This window comes from Abramis brama (genome assembly GCF_963993115.1).
Source record: "Abramis brama genome assembly, chromosome: 16".
In the NCBI taxonomy this organism is placed as follows: Eukaryota; Metazoa; Chordata; class Actinopteri; order Cypriniformes; family Leuciscidae; genus Abramis; species Abramis brama.
In genome coordinates, this window is record NC_139978.1 from 16,729,943 (window position 1) to 16,753,650 (window position 23,708).

Below are 23,708 nucleotides of genomic sequence, written 5' to 3' on the forward strand. Positions count from 1 at the left end.
GATATCAATTCACAATTCTGACAATTGCAAATTTCTGTCTCGCAATTCTGACTTCATAACTTCATCTCACAGTTGACTTTTTTTACCGCAATTCCGAGTTTATATCACACAATTAAAAAAAAAAAAAAAAAAGTAGAATTGTGTGTTATAAGCTTGGAATTCGATAACGTAATTAAGTCAAAATTCCTAGGATGCATTGAATCTAACCCTAACCCCATGGAAACAAGCTTCCATGGATCAAAGCTTTTTGGAGAACAGTAAAGCACTCTGATAACTATTATCCATTCGGCATATTAATTGATTAAATATTTCATTCATTCATTCAATCATTCATTCGCACACTTCATTGTCCTCTGAAGTAGTGATGCCACATAACTGAGCATCACCAATCATTATGGTTCTCATATATAAGATTCTGAAGCAGTTCTTAGTTATTTTTTTGCGTTACTTTCACCATGATGTTATCATATGGTGAACCCTCTTCTTCCTCACTGTCCTTTTGCTTTGACAGCAAGGCTCTTCTGGGAGGTTTAGGAACCGCGTAGTCATCGACAGAAGCGTTGTACGGGTACTCGTGACCACTCGGGTCCATTACTGTCCCCAACATCTTCCAAGCGTGACCTTTGACCTCCTCCGGTTCATCATAGAGAGATGGAGGCCCACTTGGGGCCACACCGCAACCTTCCGGTTCATCATAGATGTGCTCCATTTTGTAAGATTTAGTTTTTTTGTTCGTGAAACGGGTTCTGATAGCAGTTTCATCTATAATGTCATAAAGCGGTTCTGTGTTCTCTACGTTGCCTTTCTTGTCATTTTCACAACTGGGTTCTACTAAAGCGGGTGGAGGGTTTGATGCTGACAAAATGTCTACCATAACATTCTTGGCAATGGTGTCAAAGGGCAGCGAGTAGTCTGAGTCCTCGGGGTTGGAGCATGTGGAACGTCTGTCTTTTGGTTCTCTCTTCTCCCCTGGACTTCCCCGATCTGGATCCGGCGCCATGGCCCGGGAATACATCTCATCCTCTGTGTTGGCCAAGGGACAGCTGCGGAAGTTCTTGACTTGGTTCTTACGTGGCGGAGGCCTGGTGTCCAGGTTCAGACTCTTGACCCCTGTCAGAAGCTTGTCTGTAGGGGCTTCAAGTCTGGAAAGCTGAGGGTTCTGGGGTTGTTTGAGACCATCTCTGATTGCTCCCTCAGTCACCATACTGTAGACAGACGACTCTTCAGCTCTCATTCGAGGTGAAGAGGGCATGGGATCTCGCTCCACACTTGCTATCTGCTTCACAGGTAAATGGACTCTGTGTAGATTGATGGCGGCCTCTACGGATTGGAAGATGGCGTTGCCTTGTTTTGTGTCGAACTCAAAGTTGCCTTCCCCAGAGTCGCATCTTCGCCCAGCCTCAAAGGAGAATGTTGCCTGTTTATTGAGAAATTATAGGTGTAATTAGAAGTCAAATTAGTAGTAAATACACTGCAAAAAATGACATGGTCAATACGTCATGACAATAATGTTTTTTTCATTACTTCAACTCATCAAAATAAGTTAAGCCATTTTAAACGTTATTTTTTAAAGTTATTCGAGATTCAAGTCAGTTTAATGTAATTTAAGTTGAAATGACAATGTTTTTTAGAATTTAATTCTCAAAAGCAATGCATGATTTTTTTTATATATTTTTGAAAGGTCTCTTATGATCACTAAGGCTACATTTATTTGATCAAAAATACTATAAAAACTAGGGGTGTAACAATATATCGTGTCACAATATATCGCAATACAAAAATATAACAATATGTATCGTGGAAAGTGACAATATGTATTGTGTATAGTTCACCCAAAATGAAAATTATTGTGCATGAAAAAAATCAAGTTTACAGGGTTTTAGTGTCAGTACTACATTAAAATAATATATATAATGTATAATAATGCAATGGGGGAATATTTGTGGGTCCTGATAATGCCAAATGTTTTATGTTACCAGTAAAAAGTGCCCTACATTATTTTAAATATATCTAGTCTGTGACAGTGTAAGCATATTCGTCTAAAATAATTCAGTATTTTCAGCTTCAGAATCATGAATATTTTTATTCTGGTGTCTCTATTGTCCTGTGCATTGGGTTAAAAGTTCAAGCCTATTCACACACAATGTAGTATAAAATTTAGCATTTTAAATGAACAGTACATTTTTTGTTAACCTTTTACCACATGTCTTGGAGTATCGCAATAATATCGTATCGTGAGTATAGTATTGTGATATGTATCGATTCGTGAGGTATCGTTACACCCCTAATAAAAACTGTAAAATATTTTGAAATATTTATAATATGCTGATTTGCTGCTCAAGAAACATTTATTATTATTATTATTATTATTATTATTATCAATGTTAAAAAACAAAATTATTTGATAAAAGGAAAGTTTAAAAGATCAGCATTTATTAGAAATATAAATATTTTGTAACATTATAAATGTCTTCACTGTCACTTTTGATTAATTCAATGCATCCTTGCTAAATAAAAGCATTAATTAAAATAAAAACAACTTTGTACATTAATAGCTTTACTGACTGATAAAGATATGATTGGTAGTGATGGTTTATAACGTATAATTATTTTTATTTTTTTTAAATCAGCTTAAACTGGCCTATTGTGGTATGTTAGACTTAGATGGCTTAACATGGTCTCCCAGGCTGACCAAATGAAAAGTGCATAAACCCCTCTTAAACCAGGCAACAGAGACCAGCAAACTTTTGTTGTTGTTGTTTGGGGTGTTTTTTTTAGCATGGCTTTCTATTTTCCAAATGTATTCATTTTTGGGAGAAAATTATTTTCAAGAAACACCGTAGGATTTTGTTTTTCACATGTGTGTGGACATCACTTTAACATCTTGTCTAAAGACAGTGTCTGACCGTAGGTCACTGTGAAAGCCATACCTTGTCTCGTCCGAACCTGCGGAGGAAACGGTAGGGCCAGGCGTAGAGAACCTCTCCTGTCTTAGGTTCTTTCAGAAGAAGGCTATCAGAATCAGTCCGTAGCAGCACTATTCCTTTCAGGCTGCATCTCTCAGAAGCCTCCGTGCGCCGCACTGTCACCTTAAAGTCTTTCATTGCTGAAGACAACAGGGAGGAAAAGCTTTATATTAACAATGTGCCAAAAGAACACAATATAAACAGTAATAGCCGCTTTACACTCAAAGATACTCTCAGATGAAAAACAGTGGATTCAGAACACATGTGGCCTCCTGAAGGCTTATGAGTCTCATTGCCATATATCTTCCAAATAAAAGATTGGATTTCATTTTATTTTGATGATCCCTTTAACACATTCTGTTGACTATAAGTGACGTAGCACCTACTAACTGTAAATAGTTGAGTATTAGTCGACTGGTAGGGAAATTGAGTTTTTACCTGTTTTCAACTCTTTGACTCTTAGATTGTATGTATCAGAGGTTACATTCTCACATATGTACAATAATCCAAAGCAGATTTCTTTTGATGAAACAATATACCCAATATAATTGTTTTTTCCGCACAAGTGTACAGATTTAGCACATGGCTGCTGAGAAACAAGCACCTTATTAGATGTTCTCTGCTGAGAAAGGTCAACACCCCATTCGTTACTGCTGAACTAGGGTGAACTCTGTGGCGCGCAGGATTCTGCTGCTTCTCCAGAGGGATTGTCTAATAGAGGGCTGGCCATGCAGATGTTTTTCTACACGGGAGCCGAGATGGGTGATGAGACTCCATTAATTTCCTGAGGTGAAGTGTCAAAAGGAGATTTTCTGCTTATGCTATTCAGTCCAAAAATAGTCAGGCCAAAAGCGTGGACAATTAATTGGCTCTGCATACATTTATTGTAAATGTGGATGTTTCTCAAAGTCTGCTTTAATAGTATTGGTAACACTTTACAATAAGGTTTCACTTGTTAACATTAGTTAACATAGCTAACAATGAAAATGACTTATTGAGCATTTATTAATTTTAGTTCATGTTTTAATTTAAACATTTAATAATACATTATTATTATCAAAAGTTGTATCTGTTCATGAACTAACAATGGACAACTGTATTTTATTAACTAATGTAAACAAAGCTTATAAATACTGTAACAAATGCATTGCTCGTTGATAGTTCATGTTAGTCCATGCATTAACTAATATTGACTAATGGGACCTGTTATTATAGTGTTTCATATCAGTAGTTAAAGGATTAATTCACTTCAGAATTAAAATTTCCTGATAATTTACTCACCCCCATGTCACCCAAGATATTCATGTCTTTCTTTCTTCAGTCGAAAAGAAATATAGTGGACTTCAATGGTTATCAACGGGTTGAAGGTCCAAATTGCTGATTCAAAGCAGCTTCAAAGGGATCTACACGATCCCAGCCGAGGAATAAGGGTAATATCTAGCGAAACGATCGGTCATTAAAAAAAATATATATATATATATATGAATGTTTTCCTCAAAAAACGTAATTTCTTTTCAACTGAAGAAAGAAAGACATGAATATCTTGGATGAAGTGGGGGAGAGTAAATTATTAGGAAATTTTAATTCTGAAGTGAACTAATCCTTTAAATCTACCCTAACATTGTTATTTAATTATCACTTAAATTAAAATAAAATCAAAATATCTAAATAAAATAAATATTTTTTGGGTTTCATTCTTGTCTGTTACATCCACCAGCTGGAGTGCCCTTGATTTCCACCAGAGAGCACTCCTCCCTAGTCCTTTGCCATTCCATCATGAACTACATTTCCCATAAACCTTTGCCCAGACTCATTATGTTCTGATTATTACCACCTGTTTCCCATTACCCTTGTTAATTCTGCCTATACAAGCCTTGTTTATTCAGTCTCTCATTGAAAAGTCTTGTTTAGAATTGCACTGCAACTCTGAGCATTAAAGTTTTTCCTGTTCACTGCACAGATCTGCAAAAATGACTAAAAATGCTGTATTATGCACGCCAGATAAGTAGTTGGCGATGTCACTTTGTAAAGAAACAGTATGCACCTTTAGACTAAACACTTAATACGCATGTGCATGCTGTCATTCATTTCACACATTTGCGTTTTTGTAGTTTAAACGGAGACGATAAGTCAAGTGTATTTATATAGCGCTTTTCACAATACAGATTGCATCAAAGCAGCTTCACAGCATTAAACCAAAATAACACAACAAGGTTGTTTCTAGTGTAAATTTATTGATTGATAAAATTAAATTAATATCCCCAAAATATCCCCAACTGAGCAAGCCAAAGGCAACAGTGGCAAGGAACCGAAAACTCCATCAAGTGACCCAATGGAGAAAAAAAACCTTGGGAGAACCCAGGCTCAGTCGGGGGCCAGTTCTCCTCTGGCATTTATGAACTAGAGGCCAGATTGTAGTTTGAACAGTAAGATTTAAAATGTTATATGAATGCCTGGCTGAAGAGATGCGTCTTTAATCTAGTTTTAAACTGGGAGAGCGAGTCTGAGCAACGAACAGTATCAGGAAGGCTATTCCAGAGTTTCGGAGCTAAATGTGAAAATGCTCTCCCTCCTTTGGTGGATCTGGATATCCTAGGTATGACCAAAAGCCTCGAATTTAGTGATCTTAAAGAGCGCGATGGATTATAGGGCGATAGAAGATCCGTTAAATAGACTGGAGCTAAGCCGTTTAGGGCTTTATAAGTCAGTAGCAATACCTTGTAATTGATACGGAACTTTATAGGTAACCAATGTAGTGATGATAAAATCGGTGTTATATGATCATATTTTCTTGATCTAGTAAGAACTCTAGCGGCTGCATTTTGGACTAACTGTAGCTTGTTTATTGAGGATGCAGGACAACCAGCTAATAAAGCATTACAGTAATCTAGTCTCGAGGTCATGAATGCATGAACTAACTTTTCTGCATCAGAAACTGATAGCATATTACGTAGCTTAGCAATGTTTCTAAGGTGGAAAAAGGCTGTTCTTGTAACATATGAAATATGATTTTCGAAAGACAGGTTGCAATCGAGTATAACACCCAGGTCTTTTACTGTAGAGGATAAAGTAACAGGACATCCTAGATAATAGGATTGTTTTCAAAAACTTGCACTTTTGACTGTATTTTTTATTTTATCTTTTCAAAATATGTTTTTTCATTGTTAGTTGAAATAGAATCGTGTAAACAATCCCTTAGAATAAGGTTAAGAACAAATCCATGTTAAGAACAATACGCACGTGTTGTGAATTAGGCGAAAATGTTCGTGAGAAGTTCTCCTGTGCGTATAAATACAAATAATCCATGCAATTATAAGTGAATGAGACAGTGACCTTAATATAATGAAATAAAACTTTAACAACCACCCAATCGCATGTTACAGTGTTTTGTCAATAAATGTATTCGTGTAACTGTATGTCCCAGGACATCCCAGCAAGATTTTTTTTGTGCCCTGCTTTTAAGTAACTTGTACTCAATTGTTTGGCTTTTATTGGATAGGACAATATAGACGAGAGAGGTAACAACAGGAGGGAACTCCAGCTGTGATTCGACCTCCGGTCGTCTGAGACAGCTACAAGTATTACTTTATGCCATAGTTACAGCAAAGGACTAAAACTGCATAACTCTGTTGATAAAGATACTAGAAAGGGGAAGAAGGAGAGAGAGACAAAGAGTGTGATGTGGTTTGGAGGTATCTTTTTCCGTTTGAAAATTGTGGCTACTCCAGCCACAGTCAAACTTCATTGAGAGGAAGTGTGCCTTTGCAAAGACAATGCTAGCTTCTGTTTGCAGCTGTCAGAACAGAAGCGAACATTCCACACTTCTCAACATATGAAAAAAAATTACACTTCCTGCAAAAGAACAAAAAAAAAAGCCACAGTGTACACAGACTAGTGTAAAAATGTAACAAGATGCATTTCCACATTTACATCCTGTTGTCATGAGCAACAAGTGGTAAGATTCATATGCAAGATTCTCTCTTTCTATTGCTCTACACTTGGCATTGCACCAAATTTATGGCAACTGTTTTGTGGTTGAACCACCCCCCATTTCCACCTCACTTTCCATATGACCTCATTTGCATAACATTCTCATACACTTTATCTCATTCTCCCTCCAGGTGTGAGTTATGTTCAGGAAGTTCTATGTTCTATTCAACAACACACATTTCATGTAAGTATTTAGAGTGGGGTCTAAATGTCACTTTCAATGTAAAGCGGCATAAACAGAGAACTTTATCAGCTGAGATGTAGGATTTCCTGTGGCATCCTTTGCTAGTAGAAGGTCACTAGCCAGTGGCTACTAGTCAAGCATAAGGATTCAACCAGCCACAGGAACCCCTTCCTAATCTAAGGCCACGTTTACACTGCAGGTATTGATGCCCAATTCTGATTTGTTGCCTATATCCACTTTTTTCGACCGTCCGTTTACACGTTCTTTCAGTTGTGACCCATATCCAATTCATGTGTTTACACTTGCCATACTATCTGAAACATCGTGCATGCTTAAAGGGGGTTCTTGCACAGATGGACAAACGCGAAATATGCTTGATGCTAGCTTTGCGATATAGCCTATGCGAAGTTCGCCAAACATCACCATGATTTTGAGGCCGAAAAGGGCCATCATCATTGCATCACTGCGCATATACTCTAAATTATTGTGTGCGAGAGAGTTCTCAGGAATGGTTTGAGCACATTGTGGCGGGCTTTGTGGCCAAAATTTTAGGATGAGCAAGCCAACCTTTGATATGTTGTGTCAACGTTTATCCACATTCCTCTCCTACGACGACACAACGTTTCGTTGGGCCATCCGTTCCTTTGCAGATGCGCGTCGAGATTGCTCTCGTCATTAAACCGTGGAGACGTTGCCTAATGCCTCAGAAAATCCGATCTGCCTGTTTACATGACAGTCGCATTGGCACATATCTGATTTGTATCTGATTCATTTCCAAAAATGAATGAGGCCTAAAACCGATCTTGAAATATCCGAATGCATGCGTTTTTTTTCCTGTTTATCTGTCACATATGAGCAAAAAATTGGAATTGGGTCACATTTCACTGACAGTGCCTTTAAATAGAATATTTTGCGACTCAAGCACTATTTTTATGGAGCCCCTATAAAACGATTGCATTCCCCCAAGAAACGTTGTGTTCGCTTGCAAACAACTCAAAGGTTTCTCAGGGGATAAATATGATAGTCTTGGGGTTGGTGAGATTTATTTTATTATTAATATATTTTTTTTCAATAGATGAATGAAACTTTTATTTAACTCACATTTAACATTTATAATGTTATCAAAAAATAAATAAATAAATAAATAAATAATGCTCTTGTGAACTTTTGAGTTGAATTCCTGAAAAAATTAATCACGTTTTCCACAACAACAAAAATATTAAGCAGGACAACTGTTTTCAACATTGGTAATAATAAGAAATGTTTCATGAGCAGCAAATTCGCATATTAGAATGATATCTGAAGGATCGTGTGACATTGAAGACTCCAATCTATGATGCTAAAAAACGAGCTTTGTGATTACATGAATAAATATGTTTCAAAATATGAAAATAGAAACAGTTATTTTAAATTGTAATATTTCACAATATTACTGTTTTTTACTGTATTTTTGATCAAATAAATGCAGCTTTGATGAGCACGACTTCTTTCAACAACAACAACAAAAAAAATGGTAACACTTTACAATAGTGCACTCACATGCATTAATTCACACTTAACTAATGCACAGATAATCTTGAGTTATTGTATGACTCATGAAGAACTAAACCCTTCATTAATGATTGCTGCATCAGCAACTAATAAATCTGATTAAGAGTTTAAGTCATATGTGACCCTGGATGACAAAACCAGTCACATGGGTACATTTTTTGAAATTGAGATTTATACATAAATCTCATAAATAAGCTTTCCATTGATGTATGGTTTGTTAGCATAGGACAATATTTGGCCGAGATACAACTATTTGAAAATCTGAAATCTGAGGGTGCAAAAAAAATCGAAACATTGAGACAATCTCCTTTAAAATTGTCCATTTATGTTCGCGATTGTGCTGCATTCACTCACAAAAATAAATGTTTTTACGGTAGGAAATTCACTAAATATCTTCATGGAACATGATCTTTACTTAATATCCTAATGATTTTTGGCATAAAAGAAAAATCAATAATTTTGACCCATACAGTGTATTGTTGGCTATTGCCACAAATAAACCCATGCGACTTATGACTGGTTTTGTGATCCAAGGTCACATATATGAATTGCTATTATTAAATATGTCACTGTGGATTAATTCCCTATAAACACCTAGTATTAACTAATAGTGTAAATGAATGCGCCAATGTGTTGAATCTGAGATCAGAAATAAATTGCCGTAGTCAAGTTGTGATAGTAAACTACATTATATTCTGAGCTCCAATTACTGTTTTCGAATCTGGCATGTGGTTTCAGATACTATGAGATCTGCTACTACTTGATGTGGTTTACAGTTATTTTAGTCTTACTTATAATTTATTTTAATTGATTCATTAATAGATCAACTGTGTTTGTTGTAAAAATGGTGAATCCTGACATAAACATTTGTGTGTACTGTACATAAAACTGTAGTTTTACAGTTCCCTTCTGATCATCTAATTCCTTGTGCACCCCTTTACCCTGCTGTCGCTTGACAGAACAATCTGAATCTGAAACTTCCCCAAGCCTGATATATTCCTAAAGAGGAAAAAGCAACAGAACATGTCTACAAGACATGATTAGATCATTTAAGCACTTATTTCTGAATGCGGCCACATATAGTAACATAATCACCCAAGCTTAAACAGTCAGGGCTGTATTTAAATGCCGATGAAATACAACCGGCTGGGTCAGATTGCCTGGCACCTGCATTAGTGATGCATGTTTTTGCACTTCCACTTCCCCTCTTGACTGTCATCTTGCTGAGAGCCACAATATGAAACGTGTCCACTGGGGACTTTTATCTGTCTTTTCTGTCTTAAGGGATGTGTTTTGGTTATTTTGTTTTTATGCATTTGTCTGTTGGCCTCTTTTTCAATTTGCTCAATTTAATTGAACAGATGGAAGAAGAAACAAGTAGCATGACAGAAGAAAACGCAGAGAGTTTAATGGAGAGTTCAAGTTCAGCCTCATGCTAACTTAAGCTGGGGCATTTTATAATAATACATTTTTTTTAAATGGTAACGCTTTAGATTACAACCCACAAAGTACTGTGTAATTAAAACGTGTTTACAGTGTAACTTACGGTAATTATAGTGTACCTATAAAGTACTTACATGTTAGTTATAAGGGAACAATATGTAAAGTTTTGGGAATAAAGGGGTAACAACCAGGAGAATTAACAAATGATTTATACTGTAAGTATTTAAACTGTAAGTATTTGGGAGCAATTTAGCGAGAACATACACTGTGTACCTTTTTGTAATAATAGTCTACCAATACATACAGGCTTTTTAAAAAATTACAGGGTACATATCTGTGCATTTATACAGTGATTGTTTTTAACAAAAGTGCACTAAAAACTAAAACTATTGCAACGTTTGCTTAAATACTGGGGAGATATACTCTTACAGGGTAAGTGTAACATATGCAACCCTGTAACTGCATGGAACAAGAGTATATTTCCCCAGTATTTAAAAAATCATTTTTGTTTAGAAAATAGTTTTTATTTACTTGCCTTGAAACATGTAAGCCCAAACTAAAACATCTGCACTTTTGCTATCAAAAAATAAATAAATTACTGTATAAATGCACAGATATGTACCCTGTAATTTCTAAAAAGCCTATACAGTACGCAGTGTATGTTCTCACTTAATTGCTCCCAAATGTAAGATTGTTGTAGGCCCTATCATAATTGTAGAATAAGTACCCCTTGGTTCTAAAATACTTACAGTATACATAATTTGTTAATTCTCCTGGTTGTTACCCCTTTAATCCCAAAATGTTACATATATTGATCCCTTGTACTTACATGTAAGTACTTTATAGGTACACTATAATTATAAGTTACGCCGTAAATTCGTCTTAATTATGCAGTACTTTCCGGGCTGTAATCGAAAGTGATACCAAAAAAAATGAGGCAGCTACCGTTTTCAACATTGGTAATAATAAGAAATGTTTCTTGATCCGCAAATCAGAATATTAGAATGATTTCTGAAGGATCATGTGACACTGAAGACCGGAGTATTAATGCTAAAAAATCAGCTTCGCCATCACAGGAATAAGTCACATTTTTAAATATATTCAAATAAAAATCAGTTATTTTAAATTGTTATAATATTTCACAATATTACAGTTTTTCTGTATTTTTGGATCGAATAAGAAGCCTTAGTACATAGTACTAAGTACAAACTTTTGAACAGTAGTTTATATAAACATAAATCTGTATAAATTTGGACCTCGCTGTATTTACTGTACATGGTTACATTGAGACACACACAATGAGAAAAAGTGCTGTTGTTTTGTGTAATTGCAAATGAGCCAAAATAATGTTCCAAATGACACAGACGACTAAATTAACCATAAAAAACAGCACTTACCCATCATTAATGAAGAAATAAAAATAAAAACGGATGTAAAGGAAGTCAAATAGGGTACTGAACCATCTTTGAGAACAGCAGGATATTGCACATTTACAAAGATAGGTGGTCAATCTGCAAAACAAGGCGGACACTTGTTTCTTTCCACCACAAGTGAACAAAGATGAGCCACAACTTTCCACTACGTAATAGAGGAATGAAGAAGTTGGTTCACGATGTTCACAGCACAAAATAACTTAGAGGTGTCAGACTAGAGAACAAGCCAATCTCATTTAAGCATGTCAGATGTGTACAAAAGGTGCACCTAATCGGTTAGAAATGACCTCTGTTCCTGCCATGAGATTGACTTTCTACATGTCTTTTTTCACAGAAACTAGAAGATGAGCTGGCTGTGTGACCTTTTAAGGTACTTTACCAGCTCCTCCATCAGAGCAGTGCCACATGCAACTCCTTTGGTGACTTTAGTAGTGTGTTCGTTCATAAAATTACTAAACAAAATAATTCCAAAACAACTAATGTGTTTTTGTACATTCTGTACACTTTCTTACCAGTTTCTCTGCTGCAGTAGAGGGTGTTGTCCGCCATTGTTACATCATCAAATTCACCATGTAAACTGTTTCCTCTCACTGCTCCTCTCTCTGTCCAGCTCATCTACAATGAACCCAAATATACGGCAGTTTATAACAGGCATCACAAAGAAATAGAAAGTCTATATCAATGATTTATAGTTTGATTGGTCTCATCGGATTTGGTAGGAAATTTTCCCCTTGTTTCACAGACAAGGCTTAAGTCTAGTCCCAGACTAAAATGCATGTCTGTTTTACCTGAAAGCAACTTGCACTGACATATCTTAAAATATGTCACTCCCATTGTTTTGTCTCAATATGCACACCAGTAATGTTTTTTTCTAAGGCACGTTTATAAAAGCTATACTTGAATGTCCTAATTAAACTAAGACCTAATCCTGGCTTAGTCTAAGCCCTGTCTGTGAAACCAGCCCTTAATGTTTGCATCATTTGTACCTGGATTTTAGTGTTACGTCCAAAAACACAGAAAAGAAGAATCGGCTACTATGGTGATTTTACTTGCTTGTTCAGACAAATATATTTTGCATATACAGTATGTCTTTTTGTCTTGGTATAGAATGACAGATCTGCTCCAGTGTTATCAGTCACTAAAAATAAATCTATTGAAAGCATTTTTGTTAAAGGCACAGTATGTAAGTTTCGCCGCTAGAGGTCACTTATTCAAAACAATAACAAAGACGTAGCTTGATGATGCCGTGAATGAGCGTGGACTCATGGGAGCTGTCATCTTTACCTCCACAGCCGATGGAAAGCAATACCGAGCAAGCTTAGTACGTCAGTAAAACCGAAACATATGGAGCTGGTTAAGTGATTCAAACTCCAAAATATATTTGTTTACAAATCATGCACTATGGTAAAAAGTGTTTTGAGGTTATAACATTATATTGTGCAAGGTGCTGCATGAAAACAAGTCTTTATTAATCCATAATCTGCCCTGTGATCATTATTGTGTGTGAAAACAATTAAAAGTTCTTGCTGTTTTACTGCCTCTAGAGTTCATTTCTGTTGGAAACTGCAGTGATATGTACATATAGGTAAGTTTTTGGCGTTCTGCAAAAATGTTGCCACAGATACGTTTTTCCAATGAGCCTGTGTTGAATAATGTTCTAATTCTAATGTAATGAAGTTTTATTAATGTTACTGTGGTATGAAGCAGGGTGGGGCCGAGAGCCGTGGTGGTGGAACAAGGCCACTGGAGCGAATGCTTCTTCTTTCCAGAACTTAAACTTTGTTGCAGTTATGTTTGATCACTTAAATTCACGTTATTTTAATTTCATTCTTCTGAATTACTACTCATACAGGCCACTTTATCTGATGAATTACAATTGTGGGGAAATGCAGAGCTGTTTTACTTGGTCAAAACAATCATACTACAGTACGTGCAGATATTAGATAGAGGTGGGATAAAATATTGATAGGGAAATATATCGTTGTCCTCCGTGCGATACGAGAATCAATATGCTGGCGGGAAATACTGATATTTTAATTAATAAAATAAGGCACTCTAAATAGATTTCCCTGCTCCCAGGGTTGCTATTTCTTGGCTCCTCGAGGTGGCACTCAACATATGAATGAGGGAAACGTAAACATAAGTTAACTAAGAAAAATAGTTTTTTATGGCGGACAGCAGTGTGAGTAATAATAGATGCCAGCCACGTATAAGTCCAAAGTCTGGACCCACTTCGGATTTTATACCATTGATGGGACAAACAAAATCGACAAAGAGTACGCGATATACAAGAACTGCCTGATAACAGTAAAATCCACGGGTAATACCACGAACATGCAAAGCCACTTGCAACGCTGGATGACTTGTGTTGCTAAATGGAATGCAATTGATTTTAAAATATATTGTATGGTGGAGAAAATGCTGTATTACTGTTATTACAAATAAAGCACTTTCTGATTATGTTAGCCACTTGACAAAATGGCATTGTCTCTGAGGTACACAGAGTACACTCTCATGGGACACAAACATATTACTTACGGTAAATCGAGAAAATACTAGATTCAAACAATAAGACTTATCGTGTTGAGCTATATAACAATGATTATAGTTTTCTGTCGATAAAGGTATCTAAACAGTTGCTCACCTGTCTAATTAAACACATAATATATTAAAACGTCTTTGGTGTTTCCACGGAAATCAAGGGTAACACAGATATGATGTCTTTGACAGGTGGCGCAATGACGTGGGCCTTTACACTGGTTAAAATTGCTGTTTTGTCTGGATTTAAACATTGTTGGAAACATTTGGGATAATGTAAGTACACAAGTCAACAAAATATATAACATTGTTCCAGTGGGTTTTGAATATTTTAAACCAAAAATCTTACATATTGTGCCTTTAACTAAAATAAAGCTGAAATAAAATAAAATAGAAATAATAGATCAACTTAAAGTTTTCAAAATGTTAAAATTGACTATCAAAATAATCATATAGATGTTTCATATATGCATTTAGTTGATACACTTTTATTGTGTATATTTATCATGTTCTAAATATAAATATTAAGACTATTAATATTAAAAAAGAGTAGAATTTCCACTGATGTGGCTATAAAAATGTGCAAAAATATTAAACTAAAATTAATATAAAAACAAAAGTGAAAATATGCTTATAAAAACTACACAATATCAATAAAAAATACAATAGCATATTAACTATATCAAAATATTACTGATCAGCTCTGATGTGGTGATCACAGGCAACCGTAGGAATTACCTCAAACCATCAGACAGCAGTGCTGAAGCACAACTTAATAAAAAACTAAATGCAGGTTACAACTTTAGTGTCCAGTATAAAATCATGGTCCTGAATAAAAAAAGTTGAGATCAATTATAGCTAAACCATTATAGCTCAGCAAAATATGCTCTTTTTTTCACACCGTTAGCCCTCTATCTGCAAGTGTCATATCAGTGGTATGTGCTATGGAAATTCTCTTTACACTTTTATTTTGCATTTGCTGAAATGCACTTTAACTTCACCACATGAGGTTTGGACAAATGGCCTTTGTTGAGGAACCACATTATGAGCCAAGAAACACTCTCCAAAACTGTGCCAAAGTGATCATTATGTTGCACAACAGAAACCTTCACAGAATAAAGCCGTATTCATTTCCCCAAATGCATTACATCAAGCACTTCTATTCCATATTTTCTATTCCAGTGTTCCTCATTCAATAGGCACAGCACAGCTTTTAGTGTTGGCTTTCTGTAGCACCTCTTCAGATTCAAATTCTGAAAGACAGCAGCATTTTCCTTTTTTAGGAAAAGCTAAAAAGCTGGAGGAAACTGAGACATCATACATAATAGTTTATTTCAATATGGGTCAAAACATAATACAGGGCTGAATCCAAAATCACCCCCTGTACCCTCATATAGGGCAATATTCGAGGGGACATCCATTTGTAGTGGTGTCCGAAGCCATAGTGGACGTTATTGAGTGCACTCATTCAATCCCACATTGCACCGCAATAACGACTGTACGGCCAATATACACTCAACGACTGTCCGAATTCACTCCCTCATTTTCATTCACTGCTGTATTAGTGGACTAATGTAGGGAATAGGGATCGAGGGTTTAGGGGGCGATTTCGGATTCAGACATTGTCTCGGCTTGTTGGTAACATAGATATTTAATCAGTATCACAGACAAAACAACAGTCCTAATTAATTATATAATTAATATGACAATTCTAAAAAAAAAAAAAAAAAGTTTAACTTGCAGATACTGGTGTTCTGTCTGTTAATACTGATTAATTGTCCATTTTACCAACAAGCCACAACCAGTATTGTGATCTGACCCATATATTGAAATTCATATCTGACTGATCTGTCTGACAAGCATCACTATTATTGTTTCCCAGGCTATGGATTTGAACAAACCTCTAAGGGTGCTTTCACACTTGCGATTTAGTTTGAAAAGTGAACATCCTTGTTCAGGAAGTAAAGTGTAACAATGTTCAAGGCTCTGGGAAGAAGGAGACGCGAACGATCAACGTAAAGTTTAATCATAAAATAAACAAAACGAAAGTAAAGCGGTAAAAGCCATGTAATAATAAGCGGGATAATGTACATCCAGTCGGTTGTTCTCTCAAAATAAACCCCCTTCAGGCTAATCAAGACCCCTCATCACCCTGTCGGAGGGTTATTTTGAGAGAACAACCGGCTGGATGTACATTCTCCCTTATTAAATGTAGTTTAAGTGGATATGGAACTAAAGAGAGCACATTTTAGCTCAATTGAAAGAGTGTGAGGTCAGACAATCGGGTGGGTCACACTGCAGTACTGCTGTGAGTGATAAAATGAGAAGTTATAAGTAGAGAACCTTTCGTAACTCTTTGAGTACAGGCCCCTGTGCTTCAAACTTACTTCTTAGTTCATGTAATGACATGAAGCATTTACTCTGACTCATGGCTAGAGCAAGGTTCTGCATGTTGCAACTATCCGATTAAAGCTTATGTACCTCTAGAATCCATTAAGTCAATGTTACTTGGCATGCACTTCCTTCATTTGAACTAAAACCATCACCCACAGCACAAATATGTGGTACAATGAGATACGAAAACAACTTCCCTTCTGTAAATATATAAAAAACACATCTGACAAAATTCATGGGAAACAGTTGTTCTTCTTTGCACAAGCATTAACTAGCAGCACGGGGAGCACTGTGAGTCACAAGCAAGTTTCTGATCAGCTTTGAAGGGCTTTTACATTTGCTGATGTGGCAAAAAATCCCTAGCAAGTGGCAAGCCACTGTAATTTGAATCCTTGCGTCTGCAGAAATTTTAGCGTAAGGAGCTGACAAGCTTTTAGCAATAACAATCTCTTTAGCCATGGCTGAAGGCAGAAGTTAGACATACAATGTCTATGATTACACTGCCATGCAACAAGAGTTTGAGTACAACTGTGGTTACAAAGCCAGGAACAAAAGCGAGGACAAAACCTGGAAACTCTGATGTAACCGCTCAACACGGTTGCAATCAGGTGTTAAGTGAGCCATTACACCAATATTCTATGACAGGAAAAAATACTGGAAAGAGACAATTGCACAATTTAAATTCAGTGATAAATACCGGAAAGGCGATTTCACACAGTTTCTGGATCCAATCCTCCAGTTCAGCTGTCTCAACGGCGAAAACAAATGTCTTTTCAGTTGTCTCCACCAAAAAGGGTCCACAATCCCGTGGACAGCCTTCGACATCAGCCTCCGAAACACGAATGCAGTCGGTCATTTTTATCACCTGTAAAAAACAAGAAACTCGGGAATTGAGGTTAAAAAATGTTTTGAAATGTTTTCCAGCAAGTGTGGGAAGGGGGTGCTTTAGTTCAAACTTTTGGACAGCCTATATACTCAATATGCCTTCTAACTGCTTACAAAAACTTGACAAGGTGAATCTGTTTCATACACATCAGAACAATTTAAATAAGCTCCAGATTTGCCATTTGGGTGGGTGGTTTGATGTGTGAGCATTTTCTTTTACATTTTTTATTTTTTCAGAAATAAACATCATCCAAATGCTTTAATTTCAGAAGATAGCATTTTTTTGACAACCCTTTTTTGGGAGATGGTATTTTTGGGTATTTTTTATTTGTCATATTTCATAGCAGAAATGGGAACATATGTAATTGTAATGATTGAAGTCCACTGAAGGCAAGTAGTAGTGAGAAAACAAATGCAATTTATTCCAAAACGTGATCATATATACACATAAAAAAAGGCATGACGAGGCATGGAACTCAAAACAAGAACATAAACTTACACATCATTACAGGAAACATTGTGTCTACTAAATAAAGACACAGTGCAAACATGAGGGCTTAAATACACAAGACTAACGACCAGACAAGTGACACCTGTGAACAATGAAACAATGAACCAATGACAACATGACACATCAGACAAGGGAACACATGGCAAGATCACATGACTTGAACAAGGGATCACATGACATACATGAAACAGGAACAAGGAACGACATTATTTAGAGAATGAGATTTGGGCATACTGGATTAAATAGTATGCTTAAAATAATAGGGAAACATGAACCTGGGTTGTGTAAGCAGTGTAATAGTAGTGAAACTTTAGAACATGTAATTATTAATTGTCATAGGTATAAGCAGGAAAGGATGATTCTGAAAGATAGGCTAAGTAAAGAAAAAATCTGATTTGAAATGAAGGAAATATTAAAAATGAATTCAGGGCATGTGGGGTATAAAGCAATATTTATTTTTTTGGAAAAAACTGGGCTCATAAGAAGGATATGGAAATTGTATTAATAATGATGTGAATGATAATGTATTAAAGGACAAATCCAGTGAAAAATGAACCTAGGGGTAATTAACACATGGTTACCGAGTCGATCGTTCCCTGCGATGCGTTTTCATGAAAATCGAATGTAAAGAGTTTTATCTTTAAAAACAGATTAGCTCATAACACTAGTATATGGGGCACAGAGTAAGTAAAAGTAAATCGCTAGTTAATACCACTAACAAGGCTCAAAATAGCCTCACACTAACACGGTAGCATAATGAGGGTCCCTACATGCAAACCGAAGCATTGAGAACTTTGTAAGTGTACAGACAGTTTAATAAGAAGATACTTTATAAAGACAGTACATTACGCGTTTACAGACAGGCGTCATCTTGGAAAACAGTCTCGACTAGTCGAGTCACGAACGCCGTGCTACGTTAGATTTCACTATGCGTAATTCCTATCGACCAGCTCACTTAGCACGGCGTTCGTGACTCGATTAGTCGAGACTGTTTTCCAAGATGACGCCTGTCTGTAAACGCGTAATGTACTGTCTTTATAAAGTATCTTCTTATTAAACTGTCAGTTACAAAGTTCTCAATGCTTCGGTTTGCATGTAGGGACCCTCATTATGCTACCGTGTTAGTGTGAGGCTATTTTGAGCCTTGTTAGTGGTATTAACTAGCGATTTACTTTTACTTACTCTGTGCCCCATATACTACTGTTATGAGCTAATCTGTTTTTAAAGATAAAACTCTATACATTCGATTTTCATGAAAACGCATCGCAGGGAACGATCGACTCGGTAACCATGTGTTAATTACCCCTAGGTTCATTTTTCACTGGATTTGTCCTTTAATATTAATAATTTTATTAGATATTTATGTATTTATTTATTTAATTAGTAGTGAGTAAAGTAGGCTATTTTGATCCACACTCCATTTCAGAAGGTGGCAGTAATGCACATTAAAAAGTTGTTTGCCAACTGCCATTAAAAATCAGAAGAAGAAGAAGAAGAAGAAGAAGAAGAAGGAACAAGGAACAAAACGTGACAGTAATGGTACTTCCTGCAAATTGTTTGTGCATGTCCACCCACACACAAGGCATGTGCATGACCCCTCACAGAGTTTGATTGTTTGTGTTCTGGAATTGCATCACTCACCACATCTTATTTATGTACGCAGTACAGGGAAAATCTAAGTTTGTTGTTCACCTTTTTGTTTTCCTGTTTGCGATTGGCTTTCTCCAGCGTGCTGCCAGCTCCATCTTTGCACTCAAAGAACTCAAGGCGAGAGATAGAGCAGGAGCTCTCGCGGTACAACACGGACCAAACTTTTCGCCATTTCTGAAAGATAAAGAAGATGAATGGAAAGTGATGTAAACTGTGACACTTTTACTTACATTGTCCTGTAGGCATGAAGAAATAAGATATAAAACTAATGGACCTTATTATATTTCAGGATGTCTACTATCAACCAGCATTAGAAGAAAGCCTCTACATATTACAGCCATAAAAATATAGACTTGTAGAAAAATGGTCTTATGACAACTTGTCTCACATTTAAAGCAGTAAGCTGAGTAATTTAAATGAGTAAGCTCTTGACATAATGCACAGCTAGGGTGACACATCTTACCCACTGACACACATTATCCCATGCTTCCCCGCAGTAAACCGAATATAGTTTTTATAATGTCGGCGTTCCAAAGTATAACCAATATTTTTTCAATTTAGCTTGTTTTTGACCTTTGGAAGTGAAACTGGAAGTGGTTCAAGGCACATAAAAATATCCCAAGTCCTTCCTAAAATAAAGACAGCATTTTCTTTACTGGAACAGACCAATAAAGATGTTTTAACTTAAAAGCAAACAGTCAAACTAAGTCCAAAGGTAAAATATGAAAACATGTCAATGTAGAATACTGAAAAAGATAAGAGTTTGTTACTGCTTTAACATTGGTTCGAGTGCCTAAGCACGGTTGTATCACAAGTGCATCATTTGATAGCATTTAAAATGTGAGATTCCTCATTCAGGAAATGCCCATAATAAGACGAATTGTTCAGAGAATCTCTGTGGTACGGACATTACCAACCATTTCAGAGAAATTCATGGCCTCAAACAACACTTAATCTATTACAGATGCAACATTCTCCTTATGGTTTCCTAAAGAGACAGCCCTGATCCTACTGCTAACATTAACTCACTTTAATGGACTCCAGCAGGCCATAATTCTCTATTGTAGTCCCATATGGCGGAACTAACAATATTATCAGTGGCATCAATCAAAATGAAGTGAAAATTGTTTTAGATGAGAATATGAACTTTTTAAAGTGGATCATGTTCACAGTTCAGGAAGTTGTTCATGACACTGCCAGTGAGCTTAATATGATCCATGAATTTCTCTCTTATTGTAATTGCCCTAAAGATTGCCCAAACGTGTGGTTCAAATTAGGCGAAGTGAAAGCAGTTAATTGAAATTTATAGACCAAGCCCATCAAGCTCAATGCAAATGTATAATACAGAAGCCCTGTTTTGATGACATATTTATCTTTTTCATTTGATTGACTTTGGAATTTGAATAGAATTTCTGGCACACTAAACACTACTAACACGCATATTGTAAGAACACATACGTTTGTACCCTTATGAAGACGTGAATGTCTGATCTCCAAATCTCCATCAGTCCTTGACAAGTCTTCAGTATTGGATATTAATGAAAATAACAACCAATTCAATATGTTCCCCAGGGTTTAAAAAAGAAAAGCAATTGAAAATAGCCTTGTGAACCAATCTACATGCTTTCATTGCACTACTACTCAACATCAAGAGTACATTACTGGTTTCTTTCCATGAGACCTTGGTGTTTGGGTAGGTGACCAAATTTGCACACATATCAACGCTTTGTTACTATTATTATTTTATATTTTATTCTTTCATCTACTGGTTTGCAATATGAACAGCAGCTCTGCAATTCTACAAACAATCGCATACAAAATTGTGGGTGTTACACGGGAAATAAAGAACGGGTAACTGTCCAGTAGTATCTTGCAACAGAAAGCTCTTCGATTTGGATATAATTTAAAAGTAGACAAGCATCCAACTAAAGGGTTTATACAATATTCATTGGTTTCATTATTTTGTGGTACTTTATGATATGGAGCGGCTACATCCTGCACTCAGGCCTGTTGATTTAAGCCTTTTTAGTACAGCCTTCATTTTGTGCTATATGCCAGTAGTTACTGACAGACCATTACTGTTCTCAAAAACATCCATGCTGGAAGAACACGTTCTTTGATTTTGTCTTCATTCCCCCAACTCGAAACCCCTGGTAAGTAAAGCATGTTCTGCCTTACCTTCCCAAACCGCTGCTGTTGTATATACAGCATCCCCTTCTTTCTGATGTCCTCCTCCATTTCTCTCGGTCTTGTCTCCGACCCAGCTCCTAGAGACTGTCTCATCTAGTGTATCATACTTCTTCTGCTGAACTTGCTTGTGACGCAAACAGCATCTCCAAGTTCCGCCATATCTACTTCCTGTATAGCCCAAAGAGTTTACACTTCTTTGCAGAGCTGTGCAAGAGCCTCAGTGTGTGTCGAAGCCACAATGATTACTCAAGATCACTAGTTTCCTCATGTTGTACCTAAATGAAAGGAAACAATAACGTATTTAACATTTGAAAACATTTTAAATGTTTATTTATTTTTAATGTTTATTGCAAATTCAATGATTTTTAATTTTTTGGTTGATTACAGGAAGCCTGAGGATTCCCCTCTCTTTTTTTTAGAGAGAGAGAGAGAGAGAGAGAGAGAGAGAGAATTTAATCACTAAATTTGTATGCATTTATAAAGTATTCATCAAGCAGGTATAAGTACTGTCACTGATTTATATTTGTCACATAAGAGCTATTTTAAGATCTGAGGTCTTTATTTTTTCAGGGTCTGAGGTCAACTGCAAAACTTCCTGTTCTATGTTGTGTCAAGTTTCCATCACACACACACACAGACACACACACACACACACGCAAACGTACACGCGCACACACACACATGCAAACCAACTTACCAGCCAGAGGGGTGCTGACCACTGTGTGCTGCTCTCCAATTTTAATCATCATAAATAATTTATTTGATTTAATGAACACAATACCAGTAGGCTTACTGTGTAACTAGATAATATTTAGCATGTGTGTATTTATTGTAGTGTGAGTTCTGAGTTTCTGTAAAGCTGCTTTAAAAGAAAATAAACAGTGAAAAACACTTTTATTGCATATGTAGGTTACACAATAAAGGCCTTTGATATAAAACGTATTTAATTAAATGCTTTTAATCATCATGTAATGACCCAGTGCAAACCCCTTTTCTCAAGGGATGTTTGTATTTAGTTGATCAAAAATCAAACCGAATTTTATAAAGAAAAAAGATTATTAGAAATAGTGTAAAGAAAATTAGATGCTTGCCTGCGCAAAAGTTGGCACAATGATGACGATGACGAGAGAATGCTGTGTGTTTTCCGGCGAACTGTAGACCTTATTCACAGCAGCGCCATCTTTGATTTTTAAGGGAATGAAAGAGAGACTGTGAGGGAAAGACATACATCCCTTCAGTGGGTTGTACTATTATTCAATGTGTTATTGGATTGTTCTGCTGACGAAATACTGCAAAATATCTTTCCAAGAAACTTCAGTAGACATAACACTCCAGACAACATGGAGAGACAAATTATAAGAGATCTAGGGGCTTCACACCTAGCTTTTAAAACACGGTAAGTCTATCCCTTTGTGTTTATTTACTATTAACTACCCAGCAAACATTTAAACTGTGGCAACGTCTGTGGCACGTTGCATTTCTACTATGGGAACGTCGCTGTCTACATGCTGGCAACATTATAACAAAGTAGTAAGACGTGACAGGGCTGTAGCAACGTTGTTGCGCGACATTCAGCATGCCAGACGACGTTCTTACAATTTATTTTTTTTATGCTAGAGATATCCCCCATTTAACATGTTATGGTTTGAGGTTAATTTTTAATTAGTCATATGTTAGGTAATTATATACTTTTTAAATATTGTTTATCATTATTATTTAATGGGCCTAACAGTAAATTAATTATAATCAACACCTGAAAGTGTACACTTTGAAGAGTAAAAATGACAGAAGGTTACGTTAATTCAACTTTATTAAAGGGACTATGTGTAGGAATTTCTCCCATCTAGTTGTTTTTGTAATCTCCGGTCACGTTTCCTTTTACGGTCTATTTTGGACTTTTTCGATGACGAGGACTCCTTATCCTGTGACTCCGCATATGTATGAATGAATGGAGTATAAATAACCGTACAGTG

General features: G+C 36.2%; 1 protein-coding gene across 1 annotated transcript in view; it reads right to left on the reverse strand.

Moving 5' to 3' along the window:
- dok2 (docking protein 2) overlaps positions 1-21,893 on the reverse strand; it is a 22,240-nt gene extending 347 nt beyond the window's left edge. The window contains 8 exon segments of the mRNA XM_084087675.1: positions 1-1,417; positions 2,931-3,106; positions 12,080-12,182; positions 17,197-17,364; positions 19,588-19,719; positions 21,724-21,783; positions 21,785-21,838; positions 21,840-21,893. The exon segment at positions 1-1,417 is cut by the window's left edge and continues 347 nt beyond it. Of these exon segments, the coding sequence (XP_083943801.1) occupies positions 428-1,417; positions 2,931-3,106; positions 12,080-12,182; positions 17,197-17,364; positions 19,588-19,719; positions 21,724-21,783; positions 21,785-21,838; positions 21,840-21,878 (1,722 nt within the window). The 5' untranslated portion in view covers positions 21,879-21,893 and the 3' untranslated portion in view covers positions 1-427.
- Between the last annotated feature and the right edge of the window lie 1,815 nt (positions 21,894-23,708).